At 40.7% G+C, this 25,900-nt stretch overlaps 1 protein-coding gene across 8 annotated transcripts in view; it reads left to right on the forward strand.

Moving 5' to 3' along the window:
- IQCM (IQ motif containing M) overlaps nucleotides 1-25,900 on the forward strand; it is a 166,479-nt gene that overhangs the window by 30,325 nt on the left and 110,254 nt on the right. For 7 of the 8 annotated variants that reach the window (XM_025185509.3, XM_025185501.3, XM_025185499.3 and 4 more), the window contains 3 exons: nucleotides 5,155-5,228; nucleotides 18,971-19,074; nucleotides 24,983-25,062. In XM_025185509.3, coding sequence (XP_025041294.2) covers nucleotides 5,155-5,228; nucleotides 18,971-19,074; nucleotides 24,983-25,062 — 258 coding nt within the window. The remainder of the gene's footprint in view (nucleotides 1-5,154; nucleotides 5,229-18,970; nucleotides 19,075-24,982; nucleotides 25,063-25,900) is intronic. The other variant, XM_025185513.3, reaches the window with a different exon arrangement.

The raw sequence follows: 25,900 nt of genomic DNA on the forward strand, positions 1-25,900 counted from the left end.
GCAGTATACTGAATTTGGTGGTCCTAGCTCTTACCATTTAAGAGAAGTTCTTGAACAAATAGAGATACACAGAGACAAACTCTCAAATATATAGTAGACTACATATATGGAATCATCGATACCTCACAAGGACATTAGTTTATATTCAAGACTAAGATCTTACTGCACATGTAGGATAAACTCTCTTCAGTGATATATGCTACAGACTTCCATTTAAGAGGGGTTTGAGCCTGACTGTTTATACAAAATGCCTACTTTATGGTCCTGTTTTATCTCCCATTGAAATTAATTGCAAAACTCGATTTCACTTCAGTAGTGGTCAGAACTTACACAGTAAAACATTACATTGATACACAGAAACAAGAACTGTAAGGAAACATTTTTATTAACTTCACAGCATATATCTCAGTGGACTCTTTAAAATGTCAGAGATAGATTTTAATGATTCTGCAGGCTTTCCATAGCTTCATTTTTGTTTGTCTCATTGAATGCTAGGATCTTAGAGCTGACCCAGGACTCTGGTCAGTAAAGTACTACAGGTTGGACCTCACTGGTTCTGAACGAGGGGATTTGCCGGAGCAGGGAAGGCCCCTCTCCTCGTGGCCGTGCTGTCACTGGGCTAGGGCTCCAGCCTGTCCAAGCTACTGCCTCAGCCCCCTGGTGGTCTCCTCGGTCCTGCTGCTGCCGGGGCTGGAGCACCATGGCCAGAGCTGTGCAGCTGCCTGCTCTGTAGCTGGGGTGGAACTCCACAGGTGCCCAATTCCACAGCTGGGGCCAGAGCTCGGCGACCGAGGCATAGGGATGGGGCCAGACCTCTGTAGCCTGGGCCAGGGCTCCTTGGTTGCCACTGGGGCTGGAGTTGCCTGACTATTGGAGCCAGAATGCAGCTGGAACTCCGTGGCCTGGGCCAAAACTCTCTGGCTGGGGCTAGAGGTCCAGGCTAGAGCTCCCTGGCTGCTGTGGACAGGGAGCTCTGCTTGGGCCAGAACTCTGTCCATCCTTCCCCCTTCCCGCCCCCCACAGTCTGGGCTCCCAGCTGAGTCACCAGTGCCCCTTGCGGCACTCCTGCCCCGCTGCCAAACCTCCCTTGTTCTGGGCTCTGTGGTCCAGGAACATCCAGACCACGGACATTGCCGGACCAGTGAGACCCAGTTAAGGGAGGTACAACCTGCAGCTGTTTCCTTTAAAATGGACTTAATTGAGAGATGGGTGCTGAATGGCTTATGGGCATGGGGGCTCATGAGCTAGTGAGAGCAAGCAATCCAACCCATCAGCTGGGAACAGTTAGAGGAATGAAGTACAAATATGAGGGTGGCAGGGACTAGGGGGGATACAGATTATCAGAAAAAGGAGATCTTTCCCTCTTCCTCCTAAGAAAATAGGCAAAAGGAGAAATTTATTCCCATTTTAACATTTCTGCTCAAGGCTGTACCGATGAACTGCTGAAGGGGCTCCAGGATATAACATTAAGAATCTTGGGTTAACCAGCACAGTCATTAAGTATGGTATAAATCTGGAAAGCATCTATAGGTTGAACCCCTCTAATTTGGCACTCTCTGGTATGGCAACATCCATGATCCAGCATGATTTTAGTTAGCTGGATATTTCTTATCATCGATGTGACCAAGTTTCCCATGGTCCCATAAAGTTTTATAGCCACCAGTTCTGGCTCTCAGTGTTCTGTGTTATTTGGCTCTAATTTACCCTAAGGCTACATCTAGACTGGCCCCTATTCCGAAATAGCCATGCTAATTTCCAACTTTGGAATAGGGAAATCCGCGGGTGATTTAAATATCCCCCGCAGGATTTAAATAAACATGTCCGCCGCTTTTTTTCCGGCTTGGGGAAAAGCCGGAAAAAAGCGTCTAGACTGGCGCGATCCTCCAGAATAAAGCCCTTTTCCGGAGGATCTCTTATTCCTACTTTCCTGAATGCGTTGAGGCAGGCTTCCCTAATGTAGACATGCTATCTCAGTTTAGAGCCCTGAGAGGCACTGGGGAGAAATAACTTAGAATGGCCCTGGTGAGGGGCTATTTTGAAATGGCCACAGTAGAGCATCTACACAGGCCTTATTTTGAAATAGCTATTTTTAAATAGCATTATTCCTTGTAGAATGAGGTTTACAGATTTCAAAATAAGCTGAAATAATTTTGAAATAATGGAATGGCTGCGTAGACATTTGCATTATCATTTCGAAATACATCTTGCTATCTCAAAGTAGCAGTGCAGTGTAGATGCGCCCAAAGAGAACACTATAAAATGAAGGTAAATATAGAAGAGAAATTGATTGTTACCAACTCTTCAAAGCTTTTATTTTTTTAAATGTGCAAAAGCTAACTTGCACCTGTGTGATTATTCGGTTATTCAAAGGACATGTGCAAGAACTTGTGAAGTATGCATATTCATCAAACTGTGTGTGCATGGGCAGTGGGTAACCCCATGGGTTGGAGAAACAAGCCACCCCCTGCCCTGTCCACCGGAGAACATGCTTCCCTCCTGTCCAGAGCTCAAGAGAGCCAGCAGGAGGCACAGCCCTGGCCATTGAGCTCCGGAGAGCCAATGGGCAGCATGGACCCAGCCTCCCCTGGCCCTGGAGAGCTGATGGGTGTCACAGCCCCAGCCAGCCCTGACGCTGAAGCTCGGGAGCACTGGTCCGTAGGAATAGCACAAGGCTGAGGCTACGCCACTCTCACCCTGGATCAGGAAGGCCCTCCTGCATCAGAGCCACTAGGCCCAGCACTGGGCAGTGGGTCTGGGGGACACCAGCAGAGCATGGGCAGGGACCGGTGAGGCAGTTTGGGAAGGCAGTACCTTCCCCTTCCTAGGATACCTGCTGCCCATGTATGTGTGCACAATTAAAGGCCAAGTAGAGGCCTGGCTGAAAATTACTCCTATTAGGTACACAAAGATTTTGGGATTGATTGTGATACTTATGGTTTGCACCATGGATGAGCATCCTAAACTAGAAAATCCTTGGGAAAAGTTTGCCACCGTTTCTCTAGCTTCCTAAATATAGATACTCCATGATTTTCAAATACGTCTGGCATTCCTTGACGGCTCCTCAACAAATCCAAAATCCTGGCGAATTTTTTTAAGTTATTGTAAGACACTTTTGGTCAAAACTTGATTATAAAGTTTGATCTTATATTGTGTTACTTTCTCTAACCTCTTCACAGAATGTCTGAACATCCAAATGATCTTGTATAACTTTTACCCAAAAGAGTTATTTAAAAATTCATAAACAACACTGTTGAATGCAAAACATCATGCTCTCATTAAAGTGCAAGGCAAAGTTACTTTAGGGATGTAAAAAGAAATGGGCCCTGTTCAAAAACATTTTGAGTGAGCTGTAAGGAAAATGAAAGACTTTACCATTTTCAAGAAATCAAATTATATCTAAAATCTAGGCAATAAGACATGCACAGGCAGTTTGTTTCTGGGTGATAATAGTTTTCAATACATGGTGTTATAAGGCATGTGGCTGAGGCTGAGTACTTTTAACACCAATGAAATGTATCAGACATATAGAACTGCACTTACAAGAGAATCTTGATACTAATATGAAAACAAATTTGTAAAATTAACCAAATAGATCTACGAATGCTCTCAATAGTACTGATATGGGTGTAACAGCATTAACAAAGAGCCAGGCTCCATTTGTGTCCTGAATCCTATAGTTCCATCTAAATTTTTGTGTAAATATCCTAAGGCCAAAATATACACATACAGTAGTATTGGTACCCTCCTTTTGCACTTTCTATTGGCTTGTTGCTGATAGCTGGATGTTCATGTCTCTGGTTACACATTAGGCATGAAAATGCTGCTCTGGGCTTAAAAAGCCTCTTCTGTTACTAGCTATGGGGATTCCTGGTACATGCATTTGCATGCCAACATCCATGATTGAATCAAGGATACTCTTGTACTGGTGCTCTTGCCACACATAATCATTTTATATTAATGCTGGGAACTGAATTCTGTGACAAACATGCACTGTGTGGTCATGTAGCTTTTACATAGTTCTCAATCTGTAAAACTAAATGGTAGCATAGCAATGTTGATTAAAATGAGACAAATAAAATGGGTGCAATGTTTGCTTACTGGACTGAGACTGAAATCATAGATTACTGTGATCAAGTTCATGCTTTAATTAATTCAGAGAACATGTGAATAGCTGAGCAGTGAATATCTCCCCAAACTGAATCAGACTAGAATGTACATTTTTTAATGTCTGAAACATGTCCCATGCAACAAAAGGCTTAGTAATAAACTACACTGCATATAACATCTAAAATTAATGGGATTCTTCTGGAAAAAAAACAACCTGGAATAGAGCAGAAGGTAGTTTGGCAGTGTTGGGGAGGAGAACAGAGGGATGGAGAAGCCCAAGGTCAGGATATTCCCACTCATTTGTTTAGGAGGGGATGTTGTAGGAGGTTGTTCTTCTCCTCACAGTGTTACCTGAGGCTTAGCTAGCCAGCACAAGGAAATAAGGGTACATTTTATAGCTTTGGGCAGTCACACAAGCCAGGCCATAGTTTGGCTCATAAAGAGGAGAATGACTCAACAATCAGTATTGAATGATATGGGGCATTTTCTATTTTAAGTAATTTCTCTTTTAGTGATTATGATAGTCTTGCAGAAAAGCCAGTCTTACAGTCTCATATGGACACTACAAGATCCTCCTCTTCTCTGCCAATATGCATAAACTCTGTGATATCCTGGTTTGACACAGTAACTGTGTCTCTTATGCTCATTCACTCCTTGGCTTCTCTATTGGCACTATCAAAAGGGTGTCAGTTGTGTTTGATTTTTCATGATGTGGAAAGCCAGTCCACAAGGAGCTAGAGAGCTTGGACTGAATCCATCTACTTATTTCACATTGACACCAAGCAGCTGTTGGGTAGTAATAACTTTAGGGCACAACAGATTGGGAACAGAACAGCTAATCTAGAAATTAAAAACTCTATCACATTAGTAAGTCCCAAAGCCACCCAGTTCCCTTGAAAGAGGATTACTTAAAAAAAATTCTTCTTAAATAATAAACACTGAAAAATTATCATTTATACTGTATAGTAGTTGATACTTAAAATTATGATATGTAATATAGGGAATATATAAAAGGTAAATAATGTGAATTTATCTTGCATTTTCAAGTTGGGCCTTCAATTTACCCAGTGTTTCCACATGTGTACATGATGACATTCCTAGTCTTCAGATGCAATACAAAGGTAAACATTGTTCTTTTTAATGGCATTATATTTTTCTCTCATTATTTTGTGTTTATTATAAAAAAGTTCTTTCTTTTGTTTATATTTTGAATGCTATGAAAAAATATTTTGAAGCAATATTTTACTTGGAGTTTAGAAGTTCCTTTTACCTTTCACCAGAAATAAGGAATTTTAAAAATTAATCTTGGCTAATTAATTCACTGTAAACCTAATAGTTTATGTATTCCAAGTATATCATCGAGTTGCTATCCTCTGAAATACCAGTGATCAAGCTTTGCAAATTGCTTGAGTATTGCACATGTTGTTAGAGCCTGAAGAAGGTTACTGTATAGCCTGGTCCTGAATCAAAAAGTGTGGTTGGTTTACCTGCACCAGTGCTCTGCTCCCTGTCTTTCTCTTGCAACATATTGTACGCATATGCGCTATATATATATATATATATATATATATATATATATATATATATATATATAAAAAAGATTCTATCACCGCTGGCAAGATGGCTTTGGTGTCCACACATGGGTAAGAACTCTTCTTGACTGATTAGCAATACCACTGCAGTTAACACTCCTGTTAGTCAGTGACTATAGCAGAGTAATGGGGTGAACCAGGATGAAGTGCATTCTTGTACCATTTCAGACTCCTAGTTCTCCTTTTGAATCTGGTAGCAGGGACTCTGCGTGGCTGCAGTGTCTTTGCTAGTAGATCCTGATGTGAGACTGGAGATTTAATCACTGACTCTTTGACTGAGAACAAAGATCAATGTGCACTGAAATGGGGCAAAATAAACTGGAGCTTTCTGCAAGTGATGTGTGTCGGACCTGAGTTTTTCTTGACTAGCAGAAATAATAATAAAATATGTTTGGTATAATTCCCTTTTGGATCTGTTTACACTGAAATTAAACACCTGTGACCGGCTTATGCCCACTGAGTTGAGCCCACAGGGCTTCAACTAAGGGGCTGTCTAATTGTGAGGATAGAGTCTAAGCTCCAGAATCCTGAGAGATGGGAAAGTTCCAGAGCTTGGGCAGTCAGCTTGCACTTGCCAGCCAGGGGTGTCTAATTGTAGGGTTGACATACACTTAGGCTATGTCTAGATTGCAGGCTTCTTGTGCAAGAAGCTTTATCAGAAAAGATCTTCCGCAAAAACTTATTGCACAAGAAAGCATCCACACTGCAAAAGTGCATCGAAAAAGCTATGCGCTTTTACGCAAGAGAGCATCAAGACTGCATGGATGCTCTCTCGAAAGTAAGCTCTGATTGCTATGCACAGAATGGCTACCAGGGCACCTGTACGTTTTCCTCTTTTCTCTTTTTGCGCAAAACCTCCCTCTTCCACGTCCACAGACAACTTTTTGCGAAAGAGCTCTTTCGCAAAAAGGCGTTCTTCCTCGTAGAATGAGGAATACCTACATCAGAAAAAACCCTCTGTTCATTCATTTTTTTTGGGGGGGGACACAAAAATGCACTTGAGGTGTGGACGCTCCAAGTTTTTTCTGAAAAAAACCTCTGTAGTGTAGACATAGCCTCAGAGCTCTAATAGACATTATCATACTCCAAAGCATGGTAATAACAAAACTTTTTTTACTCCACTGTACATAAATATCCAAGGGCTGACTGTTACTAACAGCAAAATGATGGGTCTGTTTTGATTGTACCTTTTTTTTTCTGTGCACCAGTCTTAGCCTGAGAAAGGCAAGGTCTTTTTTTTAAAGGTAACAGTTCTGAAAGCATCAGACATTTAAAATTAGCAGAAATCCATTCTTTCTGCTAATTGTAGTCAAGGTAGCTACACATGTACAATCTTAATTTTTCCATACAAAACATCATTTCTACCATAAATATACAGCAGGCATATTTTGAGCACATCTACAGTGTGCTGACAATGAAGCATTGAAAGCTTTAGAACTAGCTTGCAACATAACAATCGGATATAGATTGTATTTGTGTATAATCCTTGAAGAAGATCAGGGAGAGAACTGTGACTCTTGAATGGTAACAGTTAATTTAGAACTCATTGTTTTTATGTATTATTTTTATGCATTCTGATCTGCATTAGGAGATAAATTTTAACTACTAATCACAGCAAATATTTGTACTTGTCTAGTACTTAACATTTGAAGATCTTGAAACATTTTATATAGACTAATGAGGTAGGTAGGCATAATCAGTCTCTTCTATAGATGTCAAGATTGTGGCATGGGGGAGTAAGTGACTTCCTTTTTGGAATTGTGGCTGCAGACTTAAGACCTCTGAGCTTCTTATTTTGTATATTAAGGATATGAGCATTTTTTCTGCTAAAGGGCAGGGATTAATATTAGCTGAAGATCTGCTGTCAACCTTAGTCTCCAATGTAGTTTCTTTGTTTTAGAAAATGGTGGGTTTCTGGTAACTTGAAATGTGTGGAACTGGTGATAATTATCTTATGCAATTTGTGGGTGTTATATTTCATTTCTACGTTATAGCAAGAAGCAGATAGAAAAGATTATTTTTCTTGCAGGATTCCCCACAGTTCATGTAAATAGATCTATCATACAAACACAATTGTTTGATATGAAAATGCTCATCTAATGGGGCTGGTTTATCAGGAAAGGATGAAAAGTGTCACCACTTTTTTGTAAAGGAGGGTACAAACTGAAATTGTGCCATGCAGCAGGAAAAAGAAAAAAAACGCAGTGGTGCAAATAAGCAGAGCACTTACAAAAACTAAAAGCACAAAAAGGAAAGAGGCGGAGAGATCTCCTCTCATTAGACAGGAAAATAAACTGACCTTTAATAAAAATATTCACACTACATTGCTTGTGGCATTTAAATATTCTTTTGACAATTAAATCAAGGGGAGTTTAGAGCACTTGGAGCTGTCTTAATTTCTGAAGTACTTGAGCAAATGAGCTCCTTCTGAATATATATGGTAAAATAGACTTTAGCTGCTATAGCCCCTCAAGTTCCAGCCCCATGGGGAGGAGACACCAAGACTCATGGCTTACCCACAGAGCTCTAATAACTCTTCTTGGGGACCACGGCTACTGGATTTTGTGAGGACCCCTCCTAGGTCTGTGGGTGGGCCAAAAATTAGAGGTTCATTGTGAAAGAGGGATCTGCTGGGAAGGGGACTGGAGCGAGGGTGTGGGATTTGGGTGGGAAGCAGGGGGCAGGAGCAGTCTGGGGTGGGGGTGTAGAGACTGGGCAGGAGAGAGGACGCAGGAACAGAGTGGGGGTGGGGTGCAGGATCTGTGCAGGAGTGGGCTAGAGCCATGGGGTCTGGGCTGTAAGGGCAGGAAATGGGGACGCCTACCTGGCACATCTGCCATGGAGCCCAGGTGCAGTTCTGCAGGGAAGTGTTCCCTGTGGGCACTTACCCCCACTGCTCCCATTAGCCAAGATTCCCAGCCAATGGGAGTGTTGGGATGGTGCCTGCAGGGAGTACTTCCCTTCAGTGCGCTGAACTGTATGGAGCTGCTTCCTCTCCCTGCCAGGCCTGAATGTGGCCCATGAGGCTCAAGGCTCACCCCTACCCCAGCAGCAGCACTTGAGCTGGTCAGCACTGGCACCGTCAGCCATGGCAGCATCCACGTGGCTGGAGTGCCAGTGCTGGTTTGTGCCTCTGGTGGAGGTTGAATCCCGAGTCTTGCAGGCCGTTTCAAGTCTAGCCATGGGCTAGGCTATAGGGTCCCAACCTCCATAAGTTAGTATATTTGACAGTATACATCAGTGCTACTTAGCCACAAATACATAGTAGAGATTCTTGGTGAAATCCTGACCACCTTCAAGTCAATTGGAGTTTTGCCACCTATTACAATGTGGCCAACATTATAGAAGCACATTGTCTTAAAATGGCTTAATAGGCCATTTTTGAGAGCTTTGCTTGTATATGTTGCAGTCCATATTGATGGCTCCAAGGTAGCTGAAGAACAGAGTAAGGCAAGTGATAGTAAAATTTACTATGCTGGTGAAGATGGTTTAAGTACTAAAGCAAAGCTGATGAATCCATGCTGTAGGAAGGACACATAACTTTGTCCTTAATATAGTTAAACTTTTAGATCAGCAAAGGCCGCCAAATTTCTAATTAATATTCTGGAACACATTTTTTTTTTTTTTTAGTGCACTAAAATATGGTTTGTATATAAACACATCTTCAGCACTGGTAGCAGGACTGAAAGATAAATCCAAATTGCTCGAAGTAGCAATAATTATTTCCTGCTATCCTAACTGGATATTGAGTTTCAGAGGGATACCTGGGTTCTTGAAAAAAACAAAACCAAACCCAAAGAAACTAAAAAACAAACAAAAGCCCACAACCCAAGAAGCGTTGTCACACCTTAGAAACTAACAGATTTATTGTGGCATAAGGTTTCATAGGTAAAATCTGTTTTATCAGATTAATTGAATTGGAAATTACAGAGGGTGTGTGTATGCGTGAAAAGAACTAAGTTACTTATCAAGAGAAAGTTGTACAAAATGTGTTTACACCATATCTTGCTCTTCTTCATTACAAGAAAAACAAAGGTGTAGACTAATGGTTTACTACTAGAAAAACTGCATTATATTAATCCTTACTTAATCTATTAATACTATAGAATGAGTCCATTCAGTTACAGTATATACTGACTGAATTGGGATATGGAAATAAATTTCCCTTTTTATTGCAACTCATTTAATCAGAGTTTGTGTTAACTAGAGAACACTGTAATGTATACAAAGGATGCCTATTTCATGCATGATGTATTCAAAGGATGCCTATTTCATGCATGTAAATGTTTTAAATATGAGTTGGCAAAACACTTTGCATAAAATGTGCTACAATGCAAATGGCTTTTTAAAAACAAAACAAGACTGTTTCATTTTCCTGTTAAGTTAGCTTTAGCAGTTCTTAGAAATGTCATTTATTAAATGTCACAGTAATTGCTTATAATATCAACCCTGAAAAGCAAACCTTTGTAAATGCACTTTCTGAAGCTTTGTTCTTCTCTGTTTGTAGTCTGTCTGGTACATTTCTACTAAGTAAATAAAATAAGGATTTCAGTTTGACAACTAAACCAGTAACTAAAAATGTGTCTGTTTGGTTTGTTTGAGGATGTTTAATAAGTTCTTTAATTAAAAGAAATGCATAATCTATTCTAATTCTAAATTAAGTGGAAATATTTTAGAATAGCTGTGAAGTGGATACACTCATTCATTTGTCAGTATTGCTCAACTTTGCTCTTCAAGGACCATCCTGAGTTGAGGGAATATATTCTGTATACCCATTGAGTACTTGGCCTCTCTCTACTGAGACTGAAAACAAAGGTACATTTAGTGCCAATTCAGTGGCTATGTCTGTAATATGAACCGTTTCACAGTATGTTGGCCATTAAGCACTGGAAGCATATCCTTTTTAATAACAGCAATCTTAGAAACAGTACCTGGTCTGCTTTTCTTACAAGGGGGACGTTGAGTTAGGGGGTCAGCTTGCACCTTCATTTCCACCATATGTGTATATGTATGTGGACAGCAAAAACAGGCAGGGAAAATGGAGCCAGAGTAATGAATCCATTTGAAAAATTAGAGACCTAAATCAGGTAGATGTTGTGAGGATGAATACTGCAACACCTGAAAAAACTTTTAACATTCTGGTCATCACTGTTTTGCTCAAGGTCACGTAGGAGGTCTGTGCAGAGCCAGCAATTTAATCCACATCTCCTAAGACAGGGCGCAGTGCTTGAGACATACAGGAGTGCTGTTCCTCCTTGAGATTAAACAAATTTTAAAAAAAGAAAGGAAGCAAGCCATATCATATTAACATACTGTTTTATGATAAGGTGCGAGAGCATTTAGGATATTATCTTAAATCAGAGCAACGTGCCATGTAATCTTCACTACACAGTCCCCTGTCCTATGAAACATATTTGATTATACTGAATCCCTTGGTCACATGTCAGATATAAAAATGTTGGTATAAAATTGGTATTTTAAGTGCTGCTGTTTTTATTTTTAAAAAAGTATAAAAATAAAAAATGTAGACAGTGAGTTCAAATGCATACACAGGGTTTAAATAAACCAGATTCTTATTGACACAGAAGCCTATTTACCCCATGCTGGCAGTGTGAAAGATCTTACAGTGGGCATAGATACACTGAGACTCATTCTAGGCCCTCTTTCCTGGCAGCATGGTATAAAGTGGATTCAGTGGAAATGAGAATCTGATCCAATGGTTTTACCTGTTCAGTTGGATTCTGCAGTTTTAAACCGATGAAATTTAACAGTTCAAATCAACCCTCCAGCAGTTAATTATTCAGACAATTAGGATGCTAATTCCATCTTTCAGCTATTAATTGTTTGTAAGTATCTGAAGATTAAAACTGAATGTCCAATTAAAAAAGGCATTAAACAGTCGAGAGTTTATAAAAAGATAACACAGGTTTGGAATTAAATGGTCACTAGGGATGAGATTGCTGCTAAGAGCCATGATAAAAATTACTTTTCCTCTCTTTTTATTGTATAGACATAGCTTTTACAGGATTTCAGCACCAGCCTTCTAGTCTCTTAGTTTCTTCTTCATTTGTTTTTTAAGTAGAAGTCACTGAAGCAGCTCCTGACAGGCTTCACAGAAAGGTTATTTAAAGCAAAGGGCAAGATAAGATATCTTTATGCCAAGATGGAGCACAGAATAATGGGAAATAAGAGAGCCAGGTGTTTGCTTGTAAGATGTGTCATAGCGAGCTGGAAAACGATAGGGAAGAATTCACAAGGGGGACTTAATCATTGTGACATCAGTGTGGCAGGGCCTATTAGGTGTCCTGATGCCAGTGGAATTCACAGCCTTGAGTTAGGTGACCAGGCTCTATGCATGGGGAGAGTTAAGCACTGAAGAATGGGATTTACAGAAGTCAGCATGCACAGAGGTGTATCGTGATCAGTGGCAGTGGAGTCAGAGGCCCGTATTCCCTGGAGTAATCAGTTATTGGTGGGACACTGAAGAGTTAGCCTGGAAGCAACCCAGCTACATGGACAGAGCAGTCCAGAGGACTTAAAGTTCCAATTGTTCAACTTAACTTCATTCAGTTTCATTCTTTGTCAATGAAACATAATGACAGCATCCGAGCTGTTAGTTGTCTGAAGTGCAGCAGCTGACAGCATGAGCAATTAAATCCACGTGAAGCCCCCTGGAACCCTGGTTTTTGGGGATCTAAACCTAGCCCAGTGGTGGACCCAGTGGAAGGAGATGTTTGAGCTGTAAACAGGCCTGGCCAGGCAGGAGGGTTCAACAGCAGGAATGTAAAACTATTATTTTTCCTTATTGAGGAACAAAGCAGAGAGGGCTGCGGTTCACCACTGCCTCAATCTTCACAATAGCCATTGGAGCCCTTCTGTCCAAAGCAGAAAGCAACTGTGGAGTGACACAGGTTTTTCATAAGAGACATATCCAAAGGGGAGGGGATAACGCTTATGTTACTGCCTAACGTATGCTGGCTGCTGTATACAATTTTGTATATCTTGATCCCTGATTCAGGGGAGAATGGTCTGCAGCACTTGGGATCACCACCTTGGGACCAGCCTGCTCCAGGAAGGTGAACTCACATTATACAAATGTTTGGGCTGGGATATGCAGTGGAAGTCTTGAGATAAAATGAAAGCCCTAGGAAGCACATCACTTCCAGATGTAGATACAGTGAGATAACAGTGAAGGAGAGCAGGTGGCTAGGGTTCCAAATCATCATGAGATACATTTTGTGTGTGTGTGTGTGTGTGTGTGTGTGTGTGTGTGTGTGGAAGGAAGACAGCCTGATTGGATAAAAGAGAAGTGGTGGTAGGACAATGCAAGAATTATAGCCGTTTGTGCAAGAACAGAAAAAGGGCTTAGGAAAATCATGGTCAGACTTGTACGAGTGGAGGACATCAAAATGGCAATGACGTTGTGGCTCTCTTTTAGAGTCAGCGCATCAAGTTCAGGCTGTTGGGACAGGAAAGCAGCATAGGGCAATGCCAACTTCCATCCATACAACAAATTTAAATGGGGAATGCTCTTTGTAATTTCAGCTGGATAGTAGAACCATCTTAAGTGTGATTGCTCAGGTTGAATTTAACTTGAACACAGATTGAACAGGAGCCGTCTAATAATGAACAATGAGAGAATAATAAACAAACACCATAGGAAACTGTGACCTCCTAACAATGTTTCCTGAAAAACCACATATGACACCAAGTGCAATTTGTAGTGGTAGGAACCTATGCCACAGACCCCTCTAAGCGAATGCAGCCATACAAGCTCTGGATCTCATCAAGGGTTATCATCAGCATTTTTATAGTTACAATGCAAAAAGGGAAGTTCCATGGACAAGAGAGACCATTTTAAAGCGTATTGGGGATGTTTTCAAGGATGATAGGTATCTCAAAATAAAACTGTGATGGTAAGTAGGCCCTACAAAGGAACCTGTGTGTTATGTCAGAAATTTCAGTGGCACCGTGTAATCCAGCACTCAAGGAGTGTGAAAGTGGAGGTATTTTAGCACTTGTTTAGGCCAGTGCTTGTATAGTATGCAGCATGGTGGTGATAAAGAAGCGAATGGGTAAATTACCCGTCTGTGTAGATCCAAAGCCATTGAAATTGTTTTGAAAATTGATGAAATCTTGCCAGTACTGTCCAAAGCCAGATTCTTTGTTCTGACCTGAGGAATGTGTATTTTGGCATATAATCCTGGATCAAGAGTCCAGTATGCTGACAACCTTTGCAACACCATTTATTCACTACAGATGAAAGAGCATTCCAGGGAGCATAAGCTCAGTACCCGAGGTGTTCCAGAGAAGACTCTCCTCAGCTTTGGAAGGAGTGCCTGAGATGTAGATGTTGTGCTTGCTGCAGGTGAAAGGAGCAGTGATGCAAAAGCTGAATGGGACCATGAAAGACAACAAGTTTTTCTATAGCAATGCAAAGACAAGAGCATAGAACTTAATGCAGAAAAAATGTAATTCAAACACCTGATGTGTTTGGCCATTAGCTCATAGTAGAGAGACAAAGCAGATCCAAACAAGTTCAAGGAAGTCAGCAACTTGCTGCTCTGTTACCAGATTTGCCCAATACTCTGGGGTATGCTCACTTATTAGGGTTACTCTTATGGAACTGTGGGAGGTTAACAATTCTGTCAGTGTGCTGCTTGTGCTTACTTGTGCTCTTATGGAGCTGAATTCTCCCTGCTGCCAATTCCCCCTCCCACTGGGGCTCTCCTGCAGGAACTATGTTCCTCAGGATGGGGTTCTTCCCACCTTAGCAACACACACAGACACTCACACTCACTAACAGAGCACATCTGAAAAGACTGGGTAATCAGCACTCAGAAGCTGATCCCTCCTATATCTCTGGATTCAGCAGGCTGGGTTTAACAACAGTGCCACACTGCATCCTCATGAGCCTTTGGACTCAGTGGTCTGGATTAAACAGCACTTTAAGCTGCCATCCTTATAAGCCCCCAGGTTCAGCACCCCCTATGCCCACTTTCACACCGTAGTCATTCTCTAGTAAACCACACGATGAGCAAAGCCCACAGGATTTTGGGCACTACAGGGATCTTTAGCTTGAGTACAAGAAGCGTTATTGCAGAGCGAATGGGGAAGCCAAAACAACACCCCTTGAGGAAGAGTGAGTGAAAGAAAAAGGAAGAGAGAAGCAACCAGCTTAACAATGAAAGTTATTTATTTCTGGGTAGTGAATATATAGCCAAACACACAAAACAGTTACAATATTAAATCTAAATGGAAACTGATTACAAATGTTAGAGCTAGCTAACCATATAACAGTTTACATAGGGCAGAGTAAGGAGGCTATGCTTGCGAGGGAGAGAGAGAGAGACCTCACCATCCCGTGAAGCTTGCACTGATTGGGATTCCCAGATGGTGATGGTAGCCGGGGGACCAGAGGGCAGGAGACAAGCAGAGCAGAGCCCCCAGCACAATTAGACAGGAGATGAAGAAGTCTCAATGGAACTGATGCTGTTTAAATCCAGGTATCAGAACAGTTTTTCTTGGGCAAAGGTAGGAGTTTTTATAGGGATAGGACAAAAGTTCGAAGAGAACACTGGATTTTTTTTTTTTTTTGTAAACAAAGGTGAGACAATAGAGACTAATCACACCTGGTTATGGGTGATGTTCCTTGAACGAGCTCACAATGCAACTAGGCAGTTTCAGTATTTTGGATGTCAATAGGATCTCTGACTAGAATTGGTCTGATGACTAATTTGGATGTGAGCAGGCCTGGGTTCATCAGCATCTGGAACAGAGATTTCCCATCAGGCAGTGCTTCTCTGCTTTCGGTATCCCATAGTTCAGTGCAGTTCCTGCTTTGGAAAAACTGGTCTCCATTCTGTATGCTAATGGAGATGTCGCTCTGTGCTATTTTCCATGCAGATGAGGCTGGAGTGTTTCCTTAATTGTATCACCCTTGTTTGAAGCAGTGTAGGTTTGTCTTCCCCTGCCTTTTCATTGCTTTGTCTTTGATTCTAGCAGAGGCCTGAGAGAGGGGGATAGTTTTCCATGAGTGTCACTCCCTGGCTTCCCAAGAGTACAGAGCTGGTAGGTAACAGCTCCCATGGATGTGAAAGGGGCATAATGCTTCCTAGGAATGATAAATTTTTCTGAGTTCTGTCTGCGTCTACCTGCAGGAGCAGAACCTACACATCAGCTCACAAGGCAAGGTGCTGAGTGCCACTAGGCAGGTCCCCGACTTCAGGTATTTGATAGGCTTAAACAAATGATAACAGATGTTCTTGTCCTGAAGTTCTTTCAGCCAGGATTGCCACAGTCACTCCAGTGTGAATCTTTTGCAGGAGCAGTTCGTCACTTCTGCCAGTAGAGCTATGTCAGAAACTGAACAGTGTTAAATTCCACTAGAGAGAGACAGTTTCTGGTTGTGGCTTTTGGAGTGGAGTGATTCCATCACTACATCTGTGGTCACCCAGTAATAGTTTGTGGTTTCTGGCCTGATTGCACTATCCCAAAGATGATGTAACCAGCTGAGTCTGTGGTAAACATGAGACTCCAACTTCGCTATCTGCTAGCGTCCTCTGGCAGGTGGGACAGGAATGAGGGGCTGCGTTTCAATTATTTGTTTTAATGTTCATATTAAAATGTTTATCAAATAGAAAGATGTATCATGATCAGTGGAACTGGAATCAGAAGGCCAGTGTTCTCTAGATGGACTATTATTGATGGGACACCAGGGTAATGGGGAACAATGAGGAGTTAGGCTGGAGTACATTTATGCCTGCTTTAGTAATTTCCACTCCATGCATCTGACAAAGTGGGGTTTTTCGCACAAAACCTTATGCCCAAATAAATCAGTTAGGGTATGTCTACACTAGCCCCCAAGTTCAAACTAGGGAGGCTAATGTAGGCATTTAAAGTTGCAAATGAAGCCCTGGAAAAAGGTGCAACAGTTAATTCAAACTAAGGATTTAGTTCGAATTGCCGTTTCACTGCCGCGTGTAGCCGCGGGCAGTTACTTCGGGCTAGTAGAATTTCAAAATGGCGACCGGAAGGGAACATGCAAATAAATCCCGGGCTTCATTTGCAACTTCGAATGCCTACATTAGCCTCCCTAGTTCAAACTAGGGGGTTAGTGTAGACATACCCTTAGTTTTTAAGGTGACACAGGACTCCGTGTTAATGGTGTAGAGTAAATGTGCAGTAATTTTCACTGGAATTAAGTTTTAAATAATGGGAAATTTTGAGGAAAAAAAATTCGCATGGGCAAAGTTGTACCAGTATTCTTGCGTCATCTTCCCGCTAAGGCTCTGGCCTCTTGTGGCATTTAAGCAGACTGATATAATCCCAAAGAGGGGCAGAGAAGTGGGGTTCCAACTCTGTCCTGGGTAGCGATGGGCACGGGGCTGGCAGAGGCTGGGGCAGAGGGCTGTGCCTCACCAAAGGACAGTCTCAAGCTGGGATTGGGGTCTAGCTCGTTCCAGTTTGTGCTCTGGCCCAAGCTTCATCTGCTACTTCCTGCCAGCAAGCTTAGGAAGGGAAGCTGTGGAAATGTGATTAGGAGCCCTAGCCTGCCCCAAAACAGCCTCCATAGGCCTGGAGAAAACACTGCAGTGTCAGCTGTTAAGAAGCTATAAAAATCCAGGAATACAAACCAAGGTCTGTGGAGCGGAGACCACTGCTCCATAGCAAATGTTACCCCTGTAATGCAACTAAAACTCCGCTACTTTCAAAACTGTGAATGCTGGTTATACCTGAAAAAGCAGGTAAAACTGACAGGTAAAGTTTTTTTCAGAGCTGACAAAGTAGTGGGTGGGGGTGGTCATATTTATCTCAAAACAAGGTTATGTGTAGCCTTTCTTTTGATATTACTTTTTCAGACTTTTTAAGTATTGTATAGGTCTAGATTATTATTTAGTTAGATTAACTAAATTGAGGTCTGGTGCTGGAGCTGACAGTGAGCCTCTGAGCCTGGATAGACTCATAGACTCCAAGGTCAGAAGGGACCATTATGATCATCTAGTCTGACCCCCTGCACAGTGCAGGCCACAAAATCTCACCCACCCCTCCTAGAATAATCCTCTCATCTATATCTCAGATATTGAAGCCTTCAAGTACTTTGAAGACCCCAAGATGCAGAGATCCTCTAGCTGTGATCTGTACCTCATGCTACAGAAGAAGGCGAAAAACCTCCAGGGCCTCTGCCAATCTACCCTGGAGGAAAATTCCTTCCCGACCCCAAATATGGCGATCAGCTAAACCCTGAGCATGTGGGCAAGACTCATCAGCCAGACACCCAGAAAGTTCTCTATAGTAACTCCTATCATCCCTCCATTGACCTATTTCCCACTGATAATGAGTGGTCAATTAGATACCAGATAGACAGATGCTGTTCAAGGCAGCATACTAAAAGTAGCACAATGGATATTATGGTATGAATGGTGGCAAGGGCAAGCCCCTCAGGTGGTCAGACAGACTTGTAATTGGGTAGCTAGCCCATGCCCCATCCCCCTACTCAGGTAGCAACATGTGCAGTGCTATTTTTAGCATTCTAACCTTAATGGAGATTGTGTGAGTCTGTCTACTTCTGGATGCTGTATAGACATATTGTGCTGATCCAGATAGACACAAAGAAGTATTACAGAGCAGTCTGACATTCTGAAATGGATTCCAGGCCCAGCTCAGCCCTCTTTCTGGCTTTTTCCCCTGTAAAGAGGCATTCTGGTAATTTCAAGAAACATAAGAATCAGAAGTCTAGCATGCATGCTTGGAAAACAAAGCAGGAATGTATAGGAATATCCTTTCCTTGGTCTGGTGGGATACTTGGTGAGATCCTTGTGGGCTTCTCCATGTAGAATATGTGGCAAGAAAGAAGCTAGTGGATGGGGGATGGGAGAAGAATATGGTCTCCATTGGGAAGCTGTAACAGGATGTTGAGCTAAACCATTTAAATCTGAGGAGAAGATTTGGTCAGCTGGAGTTTCCTTTAAAATTGTCTGCAGCAATCTGGAAGACTGGATTAAACCAGATCCCATGAGGAGCAATGTTTGAATGTTACTAGTTTTGTTGTCATTGAACCAGATCTCAGGCAGGGTGAAAATTATTTGAAAAGTGTGCTGTGGAAGTAGTTCCCATTTACAAGACTGCTTGTGTAGTGAGTGGGTGCCATTCCCACAGATATCTTTGAGAGTTTCACCTACTAATATGAGGGCTGAATTTGTCTCAGTAGGATTAGTGGATAGTTAATATGGGTAAATAATGTATTATTCTGGATTGATCTTTCTACCTAGGCAAAGAATACCAGGACTGGAGAGGGGTGGTAACAAAGAAACCTTCAAAAGTGCAAAAACAAGTGGAGCAAAAGAGTCCAATAATAAAAGTATCAGAGAAAAAGGTATGTGATACCACACTAAACTGATAAATGAATAATCACTTCTAATACATTTCTCATGCAATATTGTATATACTTGAATGTTGAAATCTAGTTTCTTAACTGGGAGTTCATGTTATATATGCCAAAGTATTATCAAATAGTGTTTTTCCTTTGAGGCTTTAGAGTTGCCAGATGGTTCAACTTCCCCTCCCAAAAAAACACAGGGAAAAAATTCTGTTGAGCAAAAAAAAAAGAAAAACGGGGAGGGGGGAGGAGGGAACCAAAGTTGTTGACCAAAAAAAAAAAAAAGAGGGATGGGGAGACTACAGTTATTGAGGGGAAAAAAGGGCACTGCACCTTTAAATGGCCCCGTGCTCCTCATTCTTCCCTGCCCCCAAACGCAACCAGGGAAAATTGTCCCCACCGGGCTTCCATCCAAGGCAAACAGGAAATACTGGATATTTCACCGGTATTTTCTGTGTTTTTTTTACCACAGGGGACCCAAATAATGGACAGTCTGGGTAAAAACCAGATACCTGGCAACCCTAGTTTTCATTATAGGGCTAAACTAGTTATGTTTGTAATTTCACCAGGTTTTTTCATATGCTTCCATGTACTCAAGAAGCCTACACTTAAACTTGACAAGTTTAGTGTGCGTTAAAGGACTTTCTTCACTAAACATTTAAAAGCGTGCTAATTATTATCACATCTTTAAATCCCTTTTTCTAGATAGTCCAAACTTTCATTGTGAAAAGGAATTAGATTTATTTTTAATTTGTCATTCACATCCTTCATTACCGTAATCATAATTTTGGCAAAACAAAATCTTACACTTCATCAATATGAGGCTTCTTCTATTGGGCTAAAAAATGCAAAATTGAGTCCTCTGAAATGCAGTGTAGCAACAGGACCATAATAATTACAATCAGTGATTTTAAAAGAACATTTACTAAATACTGAAAAATATGCAGCACTCCAAAGGGTGATGTTTAGTCCAGTCTATATAGTTACAACTGATACAAAGTCTAAAAGAAATGAAATAATTTAACAAAAGTTAAACATATTTTATTTCTTAGCTAAATAGTTTTGGGGTTCATGTTACAGGTTATTTATTATAGCAAGTATCAGTTGGGGGTAACTCATCCACATTTTCAACTTTTTCTTCAACTTTCAGAGCTGAACATAGTATTCTACTTCATAAAATCTTAATTTTTATTACATATTGCAGCTTATATGGGAATTCCCATGAAGGTTGAAATGCTTGCAGAAAGAAAAGTGGAAGGATTTCTTTTCTTTAAATGTCCCTTTAGTTCTTAAAAGGGAGGGAGGCTCTATTTCTGAATAAAACTGAGTATAAAAGGAGGATAGAGGTTTGATAGTTTAAATTGATTTGGACAGAATTGTGGATAGTCACAGCAGGAACCTGAGCAACTCTGCAACTGCATGACGTCACTAAATGTCTCTTAATGATGGTGACTCAACTAAATGAAACTTTTATGTATATATAGTCAGTTGTTTTGTGTACCCTTTGGAAAATGCTTTAAATCTAGTCTTTGTACAATAAGCACTCTCCCTCTTGTCTTCTTTTAACAGTCAGAATTGTGAATTACCCCAACAGTCAGTTAATTCTCAAAGACAACAGTGAGAACTGCAGCTGGGAAGTGTGTTTCATCTGGAGTTAGATAATATTGAATGTAGGATTATTGCTAAATTAAATTGTCACAATAGTTCAAATAAGACATGGAACATAAAACAGAAGTACAAGATAGGATATCCATGGAGATATGTGTCTTAGGTTATGTCTACACCACTCACCAGGGGTGTGATTCCCCTGCTTGTGTACATGTATTTATGCAAGGTCTCATTGAGCTAGAGTGACTATAAATAATGTAGTCACAGTAGCTTTGGCAGCAGCTGCAGATGCAAGGCTTAGCCATGCATACTACATACCTACTAGTTCAGGCAGGTTTGTACGCAGCACACTCCATTGCAGGTATCCATGCTGCCACAGCTGCATCATTTATACTGTTGCTAGTTTGAAGAGAGATGACATGAGTATGTGTATGTGAGCTAGGAAATTACAGCCCTCGCTTGTAATATAGATGTAGGCATAATGTAGCAATCTATACATGCACATATGAAAGTATTTTAATACCTTTTGCTCATGCCACTAATCTTTAATATTGTCTTTTATAAATGGTCTCTCACAGGGAATATAATTGCCAGTATCGTTCTTTATCATATTAGAAGCAGTGGTTAAAAATGCTTCCTTGGGAGATGCATAGAAGATGGCATTGACTCTAACCTTAGCCAAGGTTATACAGTTGACCCATTGTGGACAATGGTTGTGAACAACAGGTCCTTCTGAGCCTATAGTAGAGACAGTTTATTAACTATTTTGGATGCGACAAACCCATTTTCTGTGTGATACAGCATGATTGAGATACTTTCTATAATGGTTCTGAAAATTTTGTCCTTGCTCCACTTCAGTGAAGCAGTTTTCACAATTGGGTTGGGGAACTATTGCTAACGATTGCTATGAACACTGGGTCAATGTTCTACATAGGATTTAAAGAGAGAAGTCTCAGGTGAATAAATTAGTGTGTAAGCAAGGTGTGTTTACTTTTTGGCATTTTCATTTGCATGGCACTAAGTTACAATAGGTAATCCAGTTAAAAGAAAACAGTTTGCATTAACAGGGGAAAAACCAAAATAAACCCCAAACTAAACCAAAATCAGAAATAAAGCCATCTGAAAAGAGAAGCTTTTGGTAGTGAACATGTTTCACATAGAAATAAAACCAGCCTTTAGAATATTTTTGCAGTTCTAATTGATTTCATTTTATGACAGAAAATGCACCAGACATAGAATGTGAATTTTGAGAAAACAAAGAGCAGACCCACAAAGTGCCTGTAGCCTCACTTACATCAACACACTAAGGGTATTGTTGTTTGTTTAGAATAGCTTTAATGTGCTCTTTGGAAAATTAAAAGAAACAACAAAGTTAAATGGGTTCATTAAACTTTAAAATAGATTTGACAACATTTTCACTAAAAGGCATATGGGAAAGCTGGATAATGGATAACAGATTGTATAGGTGAGCTGTAGCATTACTAGGATGCCATTATTTTAGGTTATTGATTTGTTTTCATTCAGAAAATACAGGATGTAGTTGTGGTTTGCTCACAATTCTTATTTCAATAGTGTTGTTTCCATGACCTTCATCAGGAGGAAGAGAGTTCTCTAAAACTAATGCTGTTATTTTAGTTATGAGCTATTTGACTCTTGCACTATGGTTCAAGGCTGGCAAACAAGAGTACTATCTAAACACAGTACCTTGGTATTTTTGAATTTCCCCTATACAAATGGGCTTGTTTAAGCTTCTGAACTGAGCAAAGCATGAGACATCTCACATAAAAAATGTAGCAGGTGAGAACACAGTGTCAGAAATACAATATTTAGTGTTGAGTTTCAGATTTTTTTTTCTAACTCTCACATTTTATTTTTCTCTGTCTAATTCCTGATAGGTTGAAATGTTGTTGGTCTACCCTTTCCCCATGCCCCCAAAGTCTCCTTAAGTCACAAAACTTAGAACTGTTTTGAAACCTTTTCATTCCATTTTAGATTCATTTAAAGCTAAAGCTATTGTTTTTATTTAGTTGCAATAAAAGGGCTAAAAATCCTGCTGTAGATCAGGAACTTTAAACTCTTCCCAAATAACCCCTTACACTCTATCTTCAAGGAAAAATTGACTGGCCTAGGCATAGTGGACTAAATTATTATAGACTAGCTATATTATTTTAGAATAAATGTGACTTTATTCTTGAATAACTACTCTGCTCACTGATGGTGAGAGAAAGCTGAGACTTATGGCACTTAGCTTTTCTCAGAAATCCTGCTGTGCAGATGGCAAAGTAGGCTGGGGAGCAACAGGACTGGGAAGCAGCAGAGGAGTTGATTGTGCTGGTGAGGAAGATAAAGGTGGCTTACAAAGTGGAAGGAAGGTCTTTATTGCAGGGCACTCCTGTTTCAGAAAGCAGGCTTTGAATCTGACCCTGAAGAGAGTTTGCAAAACTTGCTGAACCCCATGATTAGATCTTAAAGGTAAATTGAGATGTGGAGGAAAGGTGCTGTGATAATCATAAGCTTGAAGGGAGGCAGGACCTTTAAGGAAGGGCATAGAGAGGAACTGGCCTTGAAGAGTTGTGGCAAATGGGGATGGGAGAAGTACCATTGGAGGGTTGTGGAAGGGAAATTCCATATAAGATATTTAGGTGAGGCAATTTCTTCTCTAAACCAGTGCCTATTGCTATAACAGCCAATTCCTCTGATAAGTGGGAGACAGAGCGAACTGAACTGGCAAGTGGATCATCATAGTGTGAAGTGGGAACAGTTCATTCTGAGTCAAACACATGCTTTGCTGCACTAAAGATAAAGCTGGCTTTTAAATCTCTTGCTGTGAGAGTGTCGCAAAGAGCACCATTAGTGCAAACTTTTAACAACAAAACTTTATGAGGTGCTCCTCATTACCCACTTTATGTTCTGAGGGTTGACTATGACATACCAATTGAAGGAAAGTACCATACTTCGGGATATTCAGTGAAAAAAAGGACTTAAGGAAGCAGTTCATTCTAAAAGTACAAAGTACTTGAGATACTATTGTATACTAAGTCCCAAGGGTTTTACTGTTTTACAAGCAGTTCTCATCATCAAAATTTTATAGTGTATTAATGTTCAGTTTTGAAATGAATAGAAACATTGCAGTTATTTATGTTTAGAAAAGTATTTTTCAGAGGAAAAAAGCAAAAATATCTCTCTCTCTCCTGCAAAAGTGACAGGGGAGCAAAGGTTAACTGGGTCAGTAAGGCTACGTCTAGACTGGCATGATTTTCCGCAAATGCTTTTAGCGGAAAAGTTTTTCCCTTAAAAGCATTTGCAGAAAAGAGTGTCTAGATTTGCACGGATGCTTTTCTGCAAAAGCACTTTTTGCGGAAAAGCGTCCATGCCAATCTAGACGCGGTTTTGCGCAAGAAAGCCCCGATCGCCATTTTCACCATCGAGGCTTTTTTGAGCAAAACAGTTTTTAGCTGTCTACACTGGCCGTCTTGCGCAAAAACATTTCCAGAAAAGGGCTTTTGCCCGAATGGGAACGTCAAAGTATTTGCGCAAGAAGCACTGATTTTGGACAGTAGAGCGTCAGTGCTTTTGCACAAAATCAAGCAGCCAGTGTAGACAGCTGGCAAGTTTTTCCGCAAAACTTGCCAGTCTAGACACAGCCTAATGGTATGGTCCTGACAAAGGAAAATCAATCTTTCTCTTGAGTGAGCATGTGGGTGCATCCATCTCTCCCTTCCCCCAAAATCTCCAGTCCGAAAGACTCAGAGTATGCTCACCTATATGTGGAAAGCCAAGTGTGATAGATATTGAAACTGCATGAACTATCTTCGGGTGATCATATTATTTGTGAAAGGCTTTAATATAACTTAACCTATTAAAAAGATGGAAATAGCCATGGTGCACTATTAGAGAGAGATCATAACTAAGACCATGGAGTCATCCTTCTGTGGTATATAACTAACTGACTTTAAAAAAAATGTGGTAATCAATCCCTATACTTTTTTGTTTTGCCTTAATTTATTAAATATTTATAGAACTTTATACTTTGTTTCTGTGGGGCCAAGAAGGAAAAGACTTTTTCTTTCTGAATCTGCAATCTAGAAACAAGGCAAGACTATGTCTGGGCTCATTTCTACCATTCACTGCTATGACTAGATTGGGGTTATCTATTTTAGCAGCATAGGTTCTTTCCACTAAGTGTTTTGTATATTTCAAACCTTTTTGAATATTTATAGTTTTTGTAATATTTAGTCGTATGAATTTTCATGGATTTCTTCTGTAGCATTCACTAGCTCTCTCTCTATTTTTCTAGAAGAGAACAAATTCACAAGATGAAAAATTAAAGGAAGCTGTAACAACTACTACTATTAAGCCAGAAAGGAAGATTAGCAGGTGCTTCTTTGTTTTAGTCTTTCTGGAAAGTCCTAGCCAACTGAATTATATTTATATTGGTTTTCTGGGAATTTTGTAAAGTGAGATGGGAGAGGTTTTTTTTTTTGCCTTAATCAGAGATTAAATGATTTCCAGAGGAGAAGCAGACATCCTAGATTTTGAATATAATTACGATGTAATACTTCATTGTTGTGCTCCAACAGCACAATCCTTTGAGTTATTCAGCACCCTCAGCTCCCATTAGCATCAGTGGGCACTGAGAACATGAAGCTAATTGTAGGATCAGGCCCATAGGCTCAGCCCATTGAATTACTACTACGTTTGTCCTCTAGCTTGAAGCTGGAACTGCTTTTGAGTCAACTTTAACATCCGGTCTTAATGATAGCACATTGTTTTTCTAGAGTATTATAAGTAGGGCCTTGCCAAATTTATGGCCATGAAAAATGTGTCTCAGACTTGGAAAACTGGTCTCCCTCTGTGAAATCTAGTGTTTTCTGTGCTTTTATGTTATGCTATATAGATTGTACAGGATAGACCAGTGTTTCTCAAACTGGAAGGTCCTGATTCAAAAGGGAGTTGTAGAGAGGTTGTAAGATTATGGTACGAGGGTTGCAGGATTGCCAACCTTGCTCCTGCGCTGCCTTCAAAGCTGGGTGGCTAGAGAGTGGCAGTTGACTGAGTGCCCAGCTGTGAAGTCTGTGCCCCACCAGTAGCGTCACAGAAATAAAGATGGCATAGTATGGTATTGCCACTCTTACTTCTACACTTTTGCCTTCAGAACTGGGTGGCCAGAAACTGGCATCTGCTGACTGAGGGCTCAGCTCTCCAGGTAGCAGCA

Source organism: Pelodiscus sinensis, chromosome 4 (genome assembly GCF_052426305.1).
Source record: "Pelodiscus sinensis isolate ZL-2025 chromosome 4, ASM5242630v1, whole genome shotgun sequence".
In the NCBI taxonomy this organism is placed as follows: domain Eukaryota; kingdom Metazoa; phylum Chordata; order Testudines; family Trionychidae; genus Pelodiscus; species Pelodiscus sinensis.